This window comes from Meleagris gallopavo, chromosome 1 (assembly GCF_905368555.1).
Source record: "Meleagris gallopavo chromosome 1, MGAL_WU_HG_1.1, whole genome shotgun sequence".
In the NCBI taxonomy this organism is placed as follows: Eukaryota; Metazoa; Chordata; class Aves; order Galliformes; family Phasianidae; genus Meleagris; species Meleagris gallopavo.
In genome coordinates, this window is record NC_139404.1 from 176,796,621 (window position 1) to 176,817,211 (window position 20,591).

General features: G+C 44.5%; 1 protein-coding gene across 15 annotated transcripts in view; it reads right to left on the reverse strand.

Moving 5' to 3' along the window:
- ZMYM2 (zinc finger MYM-type containing 2) overlaps positions 1-17,553 on the reverse strand; it is a 92,464-nt gene extending 74,911 nt beyond the window's left edge. For 5 of the 15 annotated variants that reach the window (XM_085216223.1, XM_085216222.1, XM_085216221.1 and 2 more), the window contains exons 1-2: positions 17,375-17,511; positions 16,498-16,555 (exon numbers count right to left, since the gene is read on the reverse strand). Coding sequence is in view for 3 of the 15 variants with exons in the window: in XM_085216211.1 (XP_085072337.1) it covers positions 16,498-16,555; positions 16,792-16,936 (203 nt within the window). In the remaining 12 variants the exon portion in view is untranslated. Of the gene's footprint in view, positions 1-16,497; positions 16,556-16,791; positions 16,990-17,374 lie in introns of those variants that run through there. The other 10 variants (XM_085216219.1, XM_085216220.1, XM_085216215.1 and 7 more) reach the window with 8 other exon arrangements.
- Positions 17,554-20,591: the final 3,038 nt, after the last annotated feature.

Sequence of the window (20,591 nt, forward strand, 5' to 3'; positions counted from 1 at the left end):
ACATGTGTGACAGAAGACATGCATTTATTTGTCCCATTCTTTATCCTTTGCTAGGCGTAGATGTGCCTATCTTGAGCTATGTCAGAGCAAAGGTTTGTATAACATACCTATTGTACAACAGTACAGTTTTCCAGAAGACACAGCACTCAAGAAACACGAACCACAGCAGAGAAAACAGAGCAAGATGTTTGCACTGATGTTCAGTAAGGAAAAGATCAGGGAGGAACACATCAAAGCTCTCTTTTTAGGGGTTAAGAATGAGAAATATCCTATCGAAGTGCTAATAAAAGAGGATTTTAGAACAAACCACCAGGACCACATGACTTTCGCTTAGACTTCTAAAGGCCGTAACTTTATATTACAGTTTCTGTAATCAATTACTTAAACAGAAAGTGATAATTAACCAAGTAATTACAATTACCGTCCTGTAGCCATCACTAAAAAGACTGATAGAAACTACAGCTGAATAAATATACTATGGAAAGATACAATAAATGGGGAAAGAATTACATAAATTTTGCAAAGGAAGGACAACGTATCACAGTATTCCTATAGAGGTAATTGAGGGGTTCACATACTCATTGACCACAGAATCACCAAGGTTGGAAAAGACCCACAAGATCATTCAGTCCAGCCATCCACCCATCACCAATAGCTCTCACTAAATCACGTCCCTCGACACAACACCCAAATGTTCCTTGAACACCTCCAGGGTCAGTGACTCCACCACCTCCCTGGGCAGCCCATTAATCTGACCAATGCTGATTAAACTGGTACAGAGCACTCAAGATTTCCAAAAGACATTCAAACGTGTTCCTAACTAAACACTACAGTGAAAATCATCCATAATTAGATTTGAGCAAGGGTCCTCTTGAGGGTCCGCATTATTTGGAGAGATGACTATCATGCATTGTTAACTCTTATTTCAATAAAGAGAAGCAATCAATGGGGTCCCCCAAAATAAAGTGATACAGGTCAACATTTACAAAGCATCACAGAATCACAGAATGGCCAGGGTTGGAAAGGACCTCAAGGATCATGAATCTCCAACATCCCTGCTGCATGCAGGGCCATCAACCTCCCCATTTAATACTAGACCAGGCTGCCCAGGGCCCCATCTAACCTGGCCTTGAACACCTCCAGGGACGGGGCATCCACAACCTCCCTGGGCAGCCTGTTCCAGTACCTCACTACTCTCTTGTAAAGAACTTCCCCCTGACATCCAACCTAAATCTTCCCTCCCTCAACTTAAAATCATTTCCCCTTGTCCTGCTGTTATCTACCTTTTCAAAGAGTTGATTCCCCTCCTGTCTGTAGGCTCCCTTAAGGTACTGAAAGGCTGCAATGAGGTCACCTCACAGCCTTCTTTTCTCCAGGCTGAACAAGCCCAGCTCCCTCAGCCTGTCTTACTAGGGGAGGTGCTCCAGCCCCTCATCATCTTTGTGGCTCTCCTCTGGACCCTCTCCAACAGCTCCCTGTTTTTCTTGTACTGGGGGCTCCAGACCTGGACACAGTACTCCAGATGGGGCCTCACAAGAGCAGAGTAGAGGGGGACAATCACCTCCCTGTCCCTGCCAGCCACCCTTGATCAATCCTGAGACTGACATTACCGAAGTGAGTTTCCAAAATGTGCAAAGTTATTCACAATAGCTGAACACAAAGATTGACTGTGAAGAACTACAGAAGAGTATCACAATGCTACATGTAGACAGCATAATAAGTGAAACTCACTTGTGATAAGCACAAGACAGTTACCCATTTCTAGCTGTTCACTACATACACGGAGATTCCTCTGAAGTGGAAGTTAAAAGACCACAACTGCAACCCTTTCAAACCAAATCTACTCAACCATCAACCACCACCACTGGTGATAATGGTAAGAATCACCATCATGGAATGCCAGAAATACAAACAAAAGCAATTGGATAAACTTTGAAATAAATATACTGATAACCATTAATCACAGCAGTTCAAAGGCAACTCTACAAAGTAAATACTTACCCAGCCAGATGCTGAACACAACATCATTTCAATTCCTTGATTCACCTACTTTCAAGACTTTGTACCCTTCCTTAATGATTTTTATTTCATTAGACTTTTCAGAAGTCTAATTATCAAAAACTCAGTCTATTGTAAAGACAAATTGATACAGCTATCAAGAAGCTGTTTCCCTAGCTTAACAGCTTGCTGTTACTTCTTGCTATAACTCATGAATGTTATACTCTCTACACACAGACATGTAACACACATACCACAGCTTTCTCAGGCTTGAACCACCAACTGACCCCCACTGGCTGACCAAAAGTATGTCACAAGCCACCACTACACTTCAACTGACAGTCAAATAGCCCAACTGTATTCATTCACGAAGACTGCAAAGAAGTAATCCAACATTTTTCAAAGGCTGTAATTTATATGAGCTTTAAGATTAAGTCTGAATGCTGCTACTGCAGGCCAGTTTCAATCTGTGCACTGAATAATATACACTGCGTATGGACAGACGCCCATCTATGCAAGTAGAGAAGAGGGAAGAAAAGATTAAAAGCTGTTCTGGGTCATCAGATATAAAAACTTGATTACTACAGGCAACCACATAATAAAATCATTCTCACTAGCCATCCTTACTGTAAACATTCAGCATATTTGTGTTTCCTCCTTACATCCTTCCTGAGGGATACCCCTCATCAACTCTAAGCATTTTTGGCAACCTCATATTAGGCAGCTCTGATCTATGGCCAACTTTTACAGGTTTGACCTTACCAACAGTTCTAATGCTATAGAAGAGCCACCTAGTTATTCAGTCCACAGGTTTGCTTTATTAAACAACCATGCAGCACAGCTGTTTCTGCAGCCACACTCATAACCAAACAGAAGTTGTTCCAGCTGACATAGACTTTCTGACTCCTTTCCAGACAGACCAGTTCCCTAAAACAAGTTATCTGTCCAACACTAACAGCTGTGCCTAAATATAACAGGGTTGGTGCCACAGCTTAGAACTTCAGCAACAAGACCATTTTAGTGGACGTGACAAGCCAATACCTGCAGAATGACCTGCACGGATGACAGCAAACACAACACTTACTGCGTAAAACACCTGCTCAAAAATGCACACGACAGCTGACAATTAAGCAAGCAGCAACAAAGTGATTATTAAAACACACACTATTTGATTGTGATCAGTGAATAGAACAGAAACTTATAAGACATCAAGCAAACCTAATATACTACACTGAGGCTGCAATGACAGCTATTTAATCAGTTAACCAGCTTAACACACAGACTGTGCTCCTGAGTTCAATGTAAGTACTTCCATAATTTGGGCTAAACTCAACTGCAAGTACTTACAGCACCAAAGTAAAAAAAAAAGTCTGCCTTAAAACATTATGTAACTTAACTATAAACATGTAGGTTGCTCTGCAATAATGCCTCCTATTTATTTCCACAGGAACTGTAACAGATACAAAGAGCACAGTAACACTGTTTGATAGACCAAACTCTCAGTTGTGTTGAATAACTATTTTTCAGCAAACTCACTATCACAAGCTATGCATTTTTGGCAGTGATGAACAAGAGATGGCATGCAGCACTTGTAAAAAAAAAAAAAATCTGTACCAGCACAGGTGACCCACTGTCACTGTCACCACAGCTGAAGCATACTTCCATATACCTACCACCTCACTGTGCTCACATCCACTCTTTGGTCTCCATAAACGTTCAGTCGGTGCCAATGAACATCAGTGGGCGCCAGTATTTGCGCGTAGAGGAATTCAAACCTTTGCTTCATGCTCACTTCCATGTCAGACACCATTGTGTCAGACTGCTCTTCTGCTGCCATCTGTCACACAGCAACAAAATACAATGGAATATTGGTGGGAAGGCTCAACCTGTACTGCCTTACCACCAACATCTGCCTCTGATTAAATAGGAGGCATTACTTTTGGAGTAGCCCTCTTGCCACAAGTAAGAATTTTCAGGAACAAGATATCTGTTGATAGATTTATGAACATATTGTCCAATATCACCATCACGAAAAGCCCGAAATCTTATTACTTCAGCCTAAAGATGCTATTTCAGAAGAATTTGTTTTCCACTAGGCTTGGATCTGCTTCAAAATTTGTTATTTCCCCACAATTTCAAATCTGTAAGAAGAAAACATCTTACTAAAATTTATTATAGCACTCAAGATGTGCTTGTCACAGATTTCAAGAAATTGAAAAGAACATGCACGCAAAGACCTGCATGCCAGAAACCTAGCTAAAAAGAATAGGAAAGCAAAAACTAAGCAGTGAAAGAGCCATTTTGAAGCAGTTGAATCAGCAAGTTGCTTTTTATTCAGTAGATAAATTATTTAGACACAAACTAAGCCTGAATGAAAAGTGAGAGATAGGGAAATGGAAACTTCACTGTCTCCTGAGTATGCCAACAGTACTGCAGCCATCCATGACATGTGTGACTACTGATGTCTGGTTTCCAGCCAACACTTCCAAGAACATCTGAATGTCTTTCTTTAACACAGCCTCCTCCATTGGTCTTCCTAATCAACCTGTGCTGAGAATTACTCCTTTATATCCATGAACAGAATGAAAATTCAGGGTCAATCTCAAACTTGATTCTTTTCAGGGTCAATTATGAATTCAGGAGTATCTAACACATCATGTATTTTCAAGATTACTCACAAAGGGATAAGTAGTACTTGGCGTAACTGTTCATGGCAAATCAAAATCATAATGTTGACTAACTATGAAGTTTCAAGACAGTCATACTGACATGTATTTGCCCCCGCCTTAAACATGCACTTTCAGTACATTTCATGGCTGCTCAATCATGAAAACATGCAGATCAGCAAGAACCCAGCACTACTTCTAGCCTTTAAAGTCATTATATATAATGTGGTAGACAGTAAATTATTTCTCTCTACTATTCAAGCAGCACTGTGCTACTTCAGGATATACGTTATCACAAAAGAATAGAAAGATAGACAGAGAACCCAAGGACCCACAAAAGAAGCCGTATCTAAGTGTTTATCTATTAGTTATATTCAAATACGTATCTATTTTCAGGAAAGTAGGTAACACTAAACCACAGCAACAGGCTTGAAATATGACCTTGGTCAAAAGAGAACATTACAGTAACAGAAGAAATACACTCTGCTAAAGATACAAAATAGGAAAAGGACAAGTAAAGAACAGGGAAAAAATGGAAAAATTGAACACAAGTAGACTTAATAAAACTCAAAAAGATCAAACTGTCAATCAACATAAACCAACTAAGAAATACGCATTGCACATATGGGAAATACGTATATATGTATGTACATTCAATTGATAGATGATGAACAGTCTAGGGAATAGTAAAATTATTTAGGTATCTGGACTAAGTAACGGAACACAGGCCACTGATAAAAAAAGGCTCTGTGGACCACAGAACACATTTCAAAAACACTCCTTACACACACTCCACAAGGATCAATAAAGATTATAAATTCAGAATTCAAATCTCTGAAGTCCCTAGCTTTTGCCAGTACTCAAGAAGATAAACTGAGATAGTAACACACTGTCAACAGTTTCCAGGCTGGTTTGGCCTGGTTCTGTGACTAGCGGGGCAAAGGGATTTCATGAATCCTCGCCTCCAGAAAAGGGAAATAGGGAACCCCAAAATAATTAACAACAGCGGCAACGATCTGAGGAGAAACTAACTAATTTACTAAATATGGTATTGGAATGCAAGATAACACACTATAATACAATGTATTTAGAATTAATAAATATAATGAGAGGGTCCGAAAGGTGGATAGGCCTCACCATAACACTGAGGTGAGATGCACAGTCTGGTTGAGAAGGAGAGCCTGATGAAGAAGGGCGGCCAGATGAACTACCAAGACCTTATATCTCTTCCCCTGAGCAGAAATGATAACAACACAGTGAACAGTCTTCTGGGGAATGTAGTTCTTCTCTTCTGGGACAGCTACCCAGAATTGAAGCATTAACATTTTAACTTTTAGTGCACTACATGATTTTATAATCTGGAATACCAATAACCAAAAATCATAAAACCATGACACAGACAAAGTGTATAATCCCTTCAATACATCATTTAGTTATTACGGGTTTGAGGAAGCACCAATTTGCAAGTACTCAGGGCATAGATGCAATTGTAGCAAATGCTACAAATTTAAATACAGATTTAATGGTACAGATACTAATGAAAAAAAGACTAGAGCAATTAGACAGAATGCTAACTAATCAAATAATCTATTACTGTATCTTTCGTAAGAGTTAGAGTTGATTTGGCTATACTTTTGATACAACTATACTATAATCATAGTGACTATACTGATCTATAATTACATACTAAACACATACAGTGGGCTTTCTTCACTGTATCACAGAAAAGCCCAAATTGGGAGGAATCCACAGGGATCAACAAGTCCATCTCTTGGTTCCATACAGGACCACCCAACATTCAAAACCAATGTCTGAGAGTGCTGTCCAAACTCTCCCTGAGCTCTGGCACTCGGGGCCGTGCCCACTGCCCTGGGCAGGCTGTTCCATGCCCACCGCCCTCTGGTGCAGACCCTTTCCCTCACCCCCAGCTGCCCTCCCCTGACGCAGCTCCATGCCGTCCCCTCGGGCCCTGTCGCTGTCACGCAGAGCAGAACTCAGCGCTGCCCCTCCCCTCCCTGTGAGGAGCTGCAGCCGCCATCAGGCCTCCCCTCAGCTTGCTCTGCTTTGGGCTGAGCACACCAAGGGCCTCAGCTGCCCCTCACACACCACTCCCTCCAGATCTCTTAGCATCTTTGTAGCCCTCCCTTGGACACTCCCTAAGAGTTTTATGCCCTTCTTATATTACAGGCCCAAGCCCACACCCAGCACAGGAGGTGAAGCCACACAGTGCAGAGCAGACCACCTCTCCCCTCACCCAGAGGCAGCACTGGGCCTGGGGCACCCCAGAACACACTGCTGACTCACATTCAACTTACTGTAAAACCACCGGAACCCCCAGATCCCCTTTCACAGGGCCATTCTCCAGCTTCTCATCCCCAAGTCTGCACACATAGCCAGGATTACACCATCCCAAGTGCAGAATCTGGCACTTGCTCATCTTAATCTCATCTGCCTGCTGATTGCACAGGCCTTTGATTTGTCAAGATCTCTCTGCGAGGCTCTTCTGCTCTCAAGGGAGTCAACAGCTCTTCTTAATTTAGTACAATCCGCAATTTTACTTGGTATGCATTTCAGTCCCACATCCAGATCATTTACAAAAATCACAAGAGACGAGCAAGTTTGTAATGTTACCAGAAAACCTGGTACATCCAATCATGTATAAACCACTCAAATCTGGAAAATCAAGCAGGGACAGAAAATGTGAAAAGAAATCCTTAGTGAGAAAGGATGAGATCGACTAGATATAAATTGGTCTGTTTTTTAATATATAGTCATGTAGGACCAATTTACTGGCAAGAACAATGTTACTTCTGAAAGAAATTAAAAAAAAATGTATTTCATCGGGAAAGTTAATTCAGTATGTGTAAGGTAATTTTAAGGAGTTTAAGCTATGCGTCATACACTTACATTTTATTAATTACAGATTTTATCTAAATAGTATGCTTTATTTTTGTGCTACAGGAAAAGTGAATGTCCAATATGACTTACAATAAAGCACTGCTTATCAATAGAGAGCATCTTCTTGGTCAATAAATGATATCAGACATAGCTTAAAATGCTGCAAATTTAATAGAATAGCTTATTTTGAAAGTGACTTCCAAATGTCATCTTGGCAAATCCACCCCAGCTCCGAGGAATGTCAAATCAGAAACAAGACCAATGGCAGAAGTCAGGTTTTTCAGCTTTCATTCAACTGAGTTTTGAGTATCTAAAAGGATACAGATTTCCCAACATCTCTAGGATACTCTCTTCCAGCATCAGTTATCTTCACTATTAGGAATCCTCCTTGTTGCAACCTCTTACCTGCCATCCTATCAGAGTGCATCTCTAAGAAAAGCCTGGCTTCATCTTCTCTATGCCTTCCCATTAAAGGACAAATAACATGTCCCTCTAGCCTTCTCAAAGCCTAATACACCCACCCCTCTCAGCCTCTGTTTGTTACACACTCCAGCTCTCTAAGCATTCTGGTGTCCCTGCAGTGGACTCCTTCCAGTACGTCAGTATCTTCATTATACTGAGGTCAAACCAAAAACAGACTGATCACTCTAGATGGGGACTCAGCAATCAGTATAACAATCATACTTCCCTCAAACTGCTGGCTAGTCTTGCTTCATTCAGACAAGTATGCTGTTCATCTTCACCCCTACAAGAGCACATTGCTCACATCCAAGGTATCGTCCCCCAGAACTCCCAAGACCCTTTCTACAAAGCTGCTGTCTATCTACCCTATTAGTGCCCAGCCTGTACTATTCCCATACAATTTATAGAAGATGTTATTAGTTGCCAAAAAGGACTTTTAATACTATCCTTGATTGGCACTTCCTTTTGGTTTTTCACTCTTAATTATTTTAATTCAACATGCAATATACATTTCAGTACATATTGCCCATGATACAAATAAATCTGCATGGACAACTGATAGACATAAATCCTACTACCTTGCTAGGTTTATCAGATACTGAAATCACAAACCCTTTTTAATAGTGCTTTTAAAATTAAATTCTGTTCTTCTGATTTTTGTATGTGCTTAGGGGAAAAAAGTATCATTCCCTGACACAATAAGTGAACAAGAAGTTTGTAGATAGTTCATTTTCCTCTTTTCTTTAACAGTAACTAACATCAACAAGCAATCTTAACCAGATTTTTTTCCATCTGAGGAGTACCCAAGCTCAGCTAACAACTTACTATTTTTGATTGAGCATGGACAAGCTACTTGAACACAATTTACCTTCAGCAATCAGCATTCAATCCATCTACTAATTCAAAATGAAGAAAAACTGAATTTGAGAGTATGTGAAAGCATGTACTAGATACAGTTAAGAAACTCACGCAGACTACAGCCAAACAACCAATGAAGCCACCAACAAAGGAAATAAAATCTTAACATCAAATGGGATTTAAAATAAAGGAGGGTAAAACCACCACCAGAACAGTTCAAGTCTATGATAAGGTAAGATGGACAGGAAATGGGATCCAAGACAAGAATGGATACAGTCAGCATGACAAGTGTGACAGGTTTTCTCAACTGCTCTCCTTGACTGGCCGTGAGTTACAGTATGCAATCAAAACCCCTGTTCATTGAATAGAACAATTCAACTGACCTCAAAAAGTAAAGGTAACTATCTGAAGATGACCATATTTCTAAGATCTGCCAATCTTTTCCACTGGTCCATAAGTCATTCTTGCAGGTCTTCTCTAAACCCTCCAGTTCTTTTCTATTAAAAATTCTGAACTTCATTCAGACCATAATTGCTGTCCTACACACTATATTAGGTAGAAAAACTCAGTGTTTCTAGTTGTTAATTCTTTGGGCATAAGCACACAATGATGACCAAAACCAGCGAAAATTTTAACAACTTCATAATATATCCAATAAATTAAAACAACAGCTCACCACCAACAAAAAGGCCTTTATTGCATTCTCCATTTCCTGTCATTTCCAAATAACCTTTTTCACGCATGTGTGTGTACATGAACTACAGATTACTTCCTATCTGACCTTTCTGGTAATATTTGGCTTCTTTAATGAGGAACCACCTAACACAATAAAACTTCATCTTACGAATGAATATTAACATAAATAAACATCACAAACACAGACATACTGATTAGTTATTCAAGAGATGCCTGGTAAATCTGTCCAGCTTAGAAGCAGTTCCCAATCATCGAGAAGTTAATTTATTAGTACAGGCCTTCTTTCCCTATCTGGAAGAAGAAAAAAAAAAAAGAAAAAAAAAAAAGGAAGACAGCCACTGATATCACACCCATCTATATATTACAACTCGTCGTACACTGCTAGGAGCTGAAGTTACAGACCACATTATGTTAGCCACTGTACCAAAACAGAATATGAACGTCTGTTCAAAGAGCAAACAACCTAAACATAAGGGACAACAGATGGAGAGAGAAAAAAGAGAATACAAGGAAAAAGCACTACAAGCAACAATGGTTAGAATTCTTGTTCCAAGGATGGTGTGCTTAGGTCTCAAGAGTAACAAGAAAGGTATTCATTTAGCTGTCAGTTGGCTTTGTTTCCTAAATTTTGCTTCTTCTGCATTAATAAGTTGCATTTGCTCCAGAAAGTGCACATACAAAAGCCCCCCCAAACATGAGGATCATCACAGGAGAAGGGACAGAAGGGTTGAACTGCCCATGATGTCACTTTCCAGAGAGCACTTAAAACCTCACTAACAACAAAATAAGACTGTAATACTATCCACAGCTAAACCGCAAGCTTAAATTAAAGGCAGGTAACCCGTTACTTTTACATTCATAAAATATAACATACAGAAAGACCAGGCAGACAAAACAGAATAAGTGTTACTACAAGATAGAGAGAACAAAGACAAGGTATGAGATGTAGTTACATGATCCATTTAAGTAGCTAAATAATAAATATTTTACTGTTTGTTAGCAATTAAGATACAGCTTACTACCTGTTAGAAGAATAGCATACTGTGTACCTAAAACAATAGCTAGATCATGGGCTTAAGACAATGCCATCTACAAGAGATAGATAGCATGGAGAGCTTTCCTTCTGTGGAGAAAGGACTGCCTTTGGGATAGCAGCCTGAGCTAAAGGTCAGGTATCTACAAAAACATGCCAGAAGCACACACTGAGATATAGCTGGAAGAGAGGGAAAGTCTGGAAGAGACATTTGAAAATCATCCATATAAAGTTGACAGCTGATGTTATAAATTATATTAGAGAAATGTGGTGTAGTACTGCAGGCAAAAACCAACCTGAAGAGCTCTTACAGGCATCTAAACAAATGAACCCCAGGAAGAAGAAAATTCTTCAGCAAGCTTTTATTTTCGGGAAAAAATAGATAGCTGCATCACAAATGGGCCTGTTTAGAGCTCAGTATACCTACGAGAGCTGCTCTGAAAGTAATGCCTTCTATTTTATTATGTTGGCCCACAACATCAAAGGCAGACACTGGTATTGCAGCAGAGGTTGAACCTTCCCACCAATATTCTGTTACATGTTGTTGCAACAGATGGCAGCAGAGGGACAGTCTGACAAATTGGCATCTGACGTGGAAGCATGCATGAAGCAAAGGTCTGAATTTCTCCATGCAGAAAAAAAGAACACCACAGACATTCCTTGATGCTTGCTGAATGTTCATGGAGACTAAACAGCAGATGTGAGCACAGTGAGGTGGTGGGTGGTGCATTTCAGCAGTGGCAACAGCAATGTGAAAGACAGTGGATGTTGTCTTTTGGATGGCCATGGCAGATTTTTACAAGGTCAGCATGCATGCTCTTGTTCATCACTGGCTGTAATGCATCACTAATGGTGGTGACAAAAACTCTATTTTTCAACATAACTGAGAATTTGCTCCAATAGTGTTGTTGTGCTCTCTGTACCAGTTGTAGTTTCCAAGGAAATAAAGAGGAGGCATTACTTTTGGGATAACCTATGTATATCGCACAAAAAAGCCTGAAGAAGCAGAATATGGCAATATACCTACTAAAAAGTCTGTGGTGCAGAAAAATAGGTACACATTTCCCAGAATGACTGAGCCACAACTAGACTAAATCAGAAAATCCTGTGTATACTGCTCTTCTATGGGTTATGTTGTTTTTGACCATCTTTTCCCAAACAAAAAAAAAACAAACGAGGACACCATGTAGAAACCCACATGAGCAATTCCATGGTGCCACAGTTACCTGAGTGGATGACAAACATATCCCTTATTGCCACCTCCATATCAGACAGATTAGTGAGCTACCTAATCAGTTGATAGTGCCAACATCTAAACAGTTGATGTCTATCCAGCATACCCCAGTGAATATCATAGAATCATATCACAGATTCATTAAACGGCCTGGGTTGAAAAGAACCTCAAAGATATCTAGTTTCAACCCCCTTGCTGTGGACACGGTCACCAACCACCAGACCAGGCTGCTCAGAGCCACATCCAGCCTGGCCTTGAATGTCTCCAGGGATGGAGCATCCACATGCCCTCCTTGGGCAACCTGTTCCAGTGTGTCACCACCCTCTGAGTGGAAATATTCCTCCTAATATCTAACCTAAACCTCCCCTGTCTCAGTTTAAGATCATTCCCCCTTGTCCCATCAATATCCACCCTAGTAAACAGCCATTCCCCCTCCTGTTTATATGCTCCCTTCAAGTACTGGAAGGCCACTATGAGGTCTCCCCAGAGCCTTCTCCAAGCTAAATAAGCCCAGTTCCCTCAACCTTTCTTCATAGGAGAGGAGCTCCAGCCCTCTGATCATCATAGTGGCCCTTTAACACAGTATATTAAACACGGGAAAAGATGGAATTAAAATGACTTCCTACTTAGCATTTGTCAGTAAGAAATAAAACTTACAAGTAGGAACTGTGAGGGTGCCAAGACACTAACAGGTTGCCCAGAGAGGTTGTGAATTCCCCCTCCCTGGAGGCACTCAAGGCCAGGCTGGATGGGACTTTGAGCAGTCTGGTCCAGAGGGAGGTGTCCCTGTCTATACCAGGGCGGTTGGAACTAGATGATCTCGAAGGTCCCTTCAAACCCAAACTATTCTATGAGAGGATAAATTATGCCTCAGTACTTTTCTACAGCATAATACACAAATTCAGGCATTTGGAAGCCAGGCTAACAAAAACTAAAAGACTCCGATAACTTTTGTAAGAGTTAAAGAGTTTATGGATCTTGATGCACAGTTTACTACAGAATGTCTTATTTATTTTAGGTGAAGTGATAACATTTTAAGTATTAAATATTCCAAAGATCCAAAACTACCCTTTCTTCACAACAGCAATGCATGTTAATTAATCACATCACAGAACATCTTAACCCACAATCTTCTTGTGTTACTGACACTCGATATGACTGAGAAGCACACCAATCACGTCCATTTCAAGACACTACTGTAGCCATCCTGTTTGAAGAGCCGAACACTTGCTCCTGTGTCCCTGCCTCAGCACCACCCAGTCAACTGCCCTGCAGGTTATTCTCCAGTGGCCAATAGCAGAAGCAGCACAGAAGTTACAGTGAAGTTGACTCCAAAACACTTGGGAAGTGCATAGAGGGAGAACTTAAGCATTAGGACAAACTTACAAAGCATCAATACCCTTCAAACAGAGAAATTTCAAAAATGCAGTGGTGGCAGCCCTATCTCTTGCAACTCCCATTTGACCACAAAATTGAATAATTTCTGGTCATTATATTTACATTGGACTAAAAATCTGCATTCGTTGTCTGTGTTATAATAACTGACTATAGTAAACTTGCTCTCATCACACACAAGAGTCAGAAAACAACTTTAACCACTGTCACATCCAATTAATGAAATACTTCAGGTGAAGATGTGAGCATTCCTCAATACAAAGTTATGATCTAATCCATCTAATAAAGGACAGATGTGGATCCCTATTAAACCGTTGATGTTCTCATCCATATAGATTCATCATCAATTTTTGCATTCATGAATCCAATGGAATTCTTGTGGAACAGAATTAGATAGAATAATTATGGCTTTGTCTTAAAGTTGATGATTTCCAGAAGCTCAGAAAGGTAAATCTGAAACTGCCAAAACAACAGAAGTGCAAATAAGCAGAGTTGAAGTCAACACAGTCAAAGCATCAACTGAAGACGACATACAATGCAACTGCATTTCAGATTTCTCACACAGCTCTCCTCTATCCAAAATTTCTCCTACAAGTACAAAACACTGACAAGTTCACTCATGTTGCTCCAAAATGAGTTTTAATACCAGCAACTAAATTGAGCAGATCATTTTACCATGGCTTGCATAGGTAACCTAAGAGGTTAGACATAAGGAATGCTTGACTACCAGGGTGGGACCCTTCCAACTCAAACCATTCTATGATTCATACACCAGGTTAACACTTCCTGACAGCCATGTTTGCCAACAGCACACAGTAGTCTATAAGCATAGAAGAAAAGCTAAGTTTCCTCTGAACTCTAACCTCGCAGAAATCCAGATATCTTTCTAAAACAGCCACCTAATAAAATCAAATCACTTAAATGATGTTTAAAGTTAAAAGCAGTTGCAAAAAAAAAAAAAAGCTTCTGTCTGTTAAAAAAGCCAACAACTTCTGCAGACAACAGAATTTCTACAGCATACAAGGCTGTAGCAACCTCCTGAGATAAATATTACCTCAAACTTTTCAGAAGGGACATCTAACTCATCTCATCAGGCTCCTGAACTTCCTTTCCCAGTCTCTTCCTATAGCTAGGCAAATTTCATTATTATTTGTGATGTGCACATCTTCCAGAATGAAAGAAGCAGTTCTCCATACACAGTGGATTTTTCCATCAGTAGTAACACTTTGTACAAATTCTTCACAGAATTCGTCATTCTGATTTTATTGCCGAGTTTACTGATTGGTTGTGAATTCTAGCACAAACAGAACTTCAGCAATTCTCTGTTTAGTCCTAGAAACCAAAATAAAAACTCCCTTAGCAGTGTAAGAGTGTCCGTGAAGCTGCTGGACAAAAACATAAAGGAAGCAAGCAGAAGACTCCAAGAGTTTGTATCAGTTTAGGTCCCACACCCCTCTGCAAACTTGGACAAGCTCTGCAGAAGACCAAGAAGCTTACTTTCACTTATTCACTGGCATTTGTGTACTCTTGCTGATGTAAATCCTTCTTAGCACATTATTCCAGAGTACGCAACAGTAGAACGCAATCATATTCAGGGTCAAAGTAGATCAGTAGCAAAAATCTACCAAGTTTAGTAGATATTCAAATTAAAACAATCTTACTTTTAAAAAGTGATTTGGTCTAACTACATCTTGATGCCTCATCACCATCTTCATTTCACAAATTACAGCTGAGGAGTTTGGAGTGCCCATGCAGTAGTGAGCACAGAATATACGCCTGTCATACATGACAGCACGGCCACACGATATACTTTTTCCTCCAGTCACATCCCTGAGAAGAGACCCTATCACCATGACCACAGTTGGTGGAAGACCATGTGCCATCCAGTAGGATGCCCTTGTGCAATACACTGGTATAACTCACAGACCAGCTGGCAATTACACAGAGGTTTGCTGAATCTTTGTCCTACAGCTGTTCGCGGCAGCAGTCTCGCTTCTCAGAGGCAGCCACACAAAGCTGAAGGATATTATTCAGGGCAGCTCCAGTCTTCAAGACTTTCCTGCTCTCTTCCAACAGACTTCCTCCACTCAAAGCACTACTTGCCCTGACCCATGTCAGAAGTTACTTTTTTAACATGAAACACCAGAAAAAGCTGAACAGCTGTTACATTGGAAGGTACAATGAATCAGAAAGCATGGCAGCCTCACATCCAAGGCATGGTAACAATTATAAAAAGAATAGCCCTCCTACTGATGCTAACAAGCCATACAAACTCTCAATGCCTTTCACAAGGTTGATGATTTCAGAAACTCAGAATTAATTCAGATCTGATGCCTTCCTCCTAAGCAGAGATGTTTCTATAGTGAAATACCATGCTCTCTAGATGTAAGCCACCAAGAAGTGACCAAGCAGCAGCCTATGCAGACCTGGGGAATCCACCAGGTACAAAGGTAAGGGGAGGACAAAAAGCTGCCCAGACACACGCAGTAGACAGGGCTGCACCCTGTGCTCATCCCGCACTCAGCCCCGAGCACAGCACGGCGTTGTTTGTTTTGTTCTCCACATGGCAGCAGCCACATCCCAACAGCTCCCACCGCCTCCATCCACACACACACACACACACACACACACACACACACAGTTACTTTCTCCTCCGCTGCGCTACTTTGTAATTTCAGAAGCTCCCTTTTACACAGCGTGCAGCAAAAGAAGGTTATGAAACGGGAACGGACTAGGTTTAACCCACAGCCCGGCCCTCCAGGGAACTGCAATCAGCCTTCCCTTGGCCTGACACCCAACAGAGCAGCACTTGGGGAGTACAACACGACAGCCACCGGCAGGAAACAGCAAGTCGCTCTACCGCCCCCCAGCCTCAAGGCACGAAAGATACAGGATTGAGGAAAAAAAAAAAAAAAAAAAAACCACACAAAAAAACAAACAAAGATGGCAGAGGGTGCCTGGCCGTGGAGTTCAGTGCCCGCTTCACGCCTCCAGAGGGCACCCGCGAGGTGCCCCCCCCTCCCACCGAGCCGGGCGGAGCGGAGCGGCCCGTCTGCCTCCGGAGCGGCTCCGCAGGACCGTCCGCAGCAGCGCCCACCGCGGGGAAGTGCCGCCCGCCCCACGGCCACTCCGGGGCAGCAGCTGCCGGGCCCAGGAATGTCCCCACCCCGCCCCGAGGCCCCTCCTTTTACCCCTACCCCTGGAGAACAACGAGCAGGTCTGGCGGGGGCAGAAATAGGTACGGAAATAGCACTCACAATGGAGCTCCCTCTCCTTGCCGCTCTCCGCCAAGGCTGCGCCAAACCGGGCCGGAGCCTGAGGGGAAGACACGGGGTTATCGCGGGGCACCGCGCAGCGCCCCGGGCACGGCTCTCCCTCGCCCCGCAGGGCCGGCACCGCCCGCCTCGCCCACCGCCTCCCGAGCGATAAACGCGGGCCCCCGGGGGAAATAAATAAAGCGGCAGCGCTGCCCCCGGGGCCGCGGCACGGCCACACCGCCCCCGAGGGGCCGAGGCACCGGGGCGGGGAGGGCACGTTCCGCACTAACTCGCCTCGCCGAGCCCCGAACCGGCGGCGCGGGGCAGCGGACGCGCAGCCCTCCTCCCCCTCCCCCCGCACGGCGCCGCCGATCTGCCCCCGGCCTCGGGTTTGCCCCCCTGCAGTCGGCCCGCGGCACTGCCGCCTCCCGGCCGCCATTAGCGAGCCCCGGCCGAACAATACGGGGGGGAGCGCGGCGGCGGGAGGAGCGCGGCGCCGCGCCGGGCAGCGGGGGAGGCGGGAGGGAGGGAGGCAGCCGCCGGGAGGAGGGGAGCGGGGGGGGTGGGGGAGGCACCGGGGCAGAACAACGGCCGTGGGCCCGGCGGGAAAAGCGGGGGGAGTTCGGTGAGAGGCGCTACGCCGACGCCGGCCCTTCCCCAAACGCCTCGGCCCTCCACCCCAAGAACTGCCCCCGGGCCGCCTCCCGCCGCCCACCTCCGGGCAGCGATCGGCGGAGCTGCCCCCGGCTCCGCTTCGCCGCCAGAGGGCCGCCAGAGGGCCGCCCGGCCCGGCAGGGCGCCGCGAGGCTCCTCCATCCCCACCCTGGGGACAGCTCCGCGCCGCCGCCCGCGCGCCCGTCCCCAGCCCCCGCCTCACCCGAGGGCTCCCCGCAGGCACCGAACCCCCCGCAGGGGACGCACGCACTCTGCCTTACTCCTCCGGCGTCTCAACTCTAACTCGGTCCAGTCCCGGGCTCAGCGCAGCTGCTAACGAAGGGGAGGAGAAACCGGGCCAACGGAGCTGAGCAGGGCCCGCCCCCGCCCAGCCATTGGCTGTCCCCGGGGACGGGCTCTCGCGCCGGGCCAGCTGATTGGACGCACCGCCCGCCCGTCAGAGCCGCCCGCAGCCGGTTGACCCTATGAACTGCCAATCTCCCCGCTGGCCATGCCCCGAGTGCTTCCCACTTTGAGCTATCAGGTTTGAGGAGCCCCAGTCGTAGCCCACCGGTACGGTGTCCGCTCTAGGCATCACCAGTGGCGCGCCCGGCCCCGGCCGCCCGACAATTTGCACAAGTTGGGCGCGCTGCGCTCCCCCAGCCTCCTTTAGCTGTGAGGAAGCAGCGCGCCCACCCCAGCAGCGCGCCTACCCCAGCAGCGCTCACGATCCTTGCGGGCACCACACCGCGAAGCTCGGGATGCCCTTCCCTCCGCGCCCCGACGTGGGGCTACTGGTTCTTATGGCGCCCCCCTCCGGTCCCGCCTCGCAGCCTCTCCCTGAGCGGCGGGGAACTCGGGGCCACCTTCAGGAGGGACGGCGCGTGCATAATGGCAGCGCTCTCAGCGAGGACGGTGCCCGTGTAAGAGCCTCCTCTGGGCACCGCATCTGCCCTGCTGAGCAGCGCCTCCCCGTTGCGGGCGCTCTCCTGCCCCCACCCACTGAGGAGGAGGGCGCCATGTCGGCCGCCATGGTTCCTAGAGGAGTGCTGGTGGTTGTGCTGGTGGTGCTGGTGGTGTCCTCCATTTTGTCGGAAGCCGCTGCGGGGAGGTTGGGGCCACTACGACCCAACGTGGGGCGGCCATGCGAGGCGCCCCGGTCCGGCCCCCGGCGGGAAGAGGGGCCAGGAGCCCCTAGCAGCGCCGCGAGGCGGGAGCAGCGCTCCGGGCGGCGACGGGAGCCCAGCGCCGGGAGCCAACTCCCCGCCCGCCCTCTGCCAAAATGGAGGATGCGCACTTCCTTTGCGCGCAGCCGTCCCTCTTTCTGGCCATGGCACCCACGCCTGTTTCGTCGAGGACCTGGACAGCTCAGCTTCCCGTGTGGCGCTCCGGCCCCTCTCTGCCCCATCCCTTCATCCCCTTCTGCTCCGAAGAAGGAGAAAGAGAGGGCAAGCCCCCTCCCCGTCCTTCCTAGCCGGTATCGGTTCTCGTCAACCACGTGGCGCGGTGTGCCCTGGAGAGAGCCTCTCGTATGTCTAAGGAGCGCTCCGGGCTGCCGGCGCCGCTGCCATGCCGCTGCCGGGACCTCCGGCACGGCCCCGCAGAGGAGGGAGCTCTCCCAGGTTATGGAAAGGTGGCTCTTCGCCACCAGTCGTGGTGTGCTTGGCGAACAATATTCTTGTGTGGGAGAGACCAGAACATTTCTGCCGTCTGTTGTCACAACAACACAACCCGGGGACACACGGAAGTCAATGGCTGAAGCCAAACACCCAACACTACTCCTGTTGTTGACTGACATTAATGCCTTTTTCACACGACCCAACCTGTCTGATGGGATTCTGAGGGCTGCTTGATGTTGGGGTAGCAAATAGTGCTCATTTCTGAAAGTGGGGAGCTGCTGGGAGAAAAAAATCTAACAAAACATCTGCTAAGGAGAAAAAATGCCAAGGAGAGGTGTCACTACCTACGTTGGAGGTCTCTTCATTTCATAAGCTGTGTTCCATGTTATAGCACTGTCCAAATAATCATGGTAGCCATACGGCTGTTGAAATTTCAACACTAAATCTTGTAAGTTCTGCCAAGTCAGTGGTTCCTGACCATGTCTCCTTTATTAGCCTTGAACACCTTGTAGGTTGTAATGTCAAAGCTGTGTTTAGTCATCTTTCACATTACGTATTTTCCTGCCTTTCCAGTTGCATGTAGCAGGAAGACATCTTTATTCTATGATAATGCCTCTGCATAAATGTTGTGATGAAGTTCAGAAATTCAAGAAGACCTAAGTGCCAGTTTTTGAGAGCTTTCATGCACAAAGATAGGTGGTAAAATATTAGTTCTTTTCTCATTCAGAACACATTAAGTACTACCTATCATTCTTAGTTACTCAAATAAAGTAATTGAAGAGCACTTTCCTTTTACTATTGCCCTAGCAATAAACATTACAGAAAGAAAGTTATATAGCGATGTAGACCCTTTCCATTGATGTTTTGTATTATGCCATTTGAATGGAATTTTTAATGGTTTTCTTGCTATTTTGGAACTGTACTGAAATATATTTCTATATAAAAGTCTATAACTTTGGAGAATCCTAGTCTCCCTATAGACATATAATCCTATTTTTGAATTTATATGTTCAAAAGTAGACACAAATAGCGAAATGCAGCATGTATTTTTTTCAATTAATTTTTCAAATGACATTAGGAGAAAGGAGGAAAAAGTCCAGACAGTAAGTTCTCCCTCATCTGTAAAATCATGTCAATTATTTTGAAGAACAAACCAAATCGAGTTATTCTATTTTATGTTTTGAAAATTAACATTAGCTCAAATACTAAGCAATAAAATCTCTTCATGAATGCCACAGATCCAAAATGGATGTATTTATAGGCTCCACACCACTGTCTCCATGGAAAGGCCTAATGTCAGCAAGCTCACTAAAAACTTCATACATATTGACTGGCAGTAGATAAATTCAACAAGGCTGAACTAACAGTATGCTCTATGACTTATGAGAAGAATAACATCCTTCTCTCTGTCACAGAGTAAAACTGTCGCAAAAAGCAGTCAACTGTATTTGAACTGATCTTTAAGGTCCCTTCCAACCTTAGTCATTCCGTATGATTCTGTGGTGGTATTTTAAAGTGTTGGTGTTTGAGCTGTAGTCTTAGGAAGACCACCAAGCCAGCTTCCAAGTGATGTGCAGTAAATAGGATCAGAATGCACATAAAGCTATGTCCTTCCATCAGCAATGTTTATTTATGATTTAAAATAATGGGTTTTATACCAGAAGTAGGAGTAAACGTATTTTATTTCCTAAAGGACTTATTCAGCCTGAGTGCTGCTTTGGTTTGCATCAATATAATTGTCTCAGTGTCTAGAATGGAGTTCTGAGCACTAAAAATACTTGAACAAGACGTCTTTCACTATTCCATGTAACACTCCAAAGG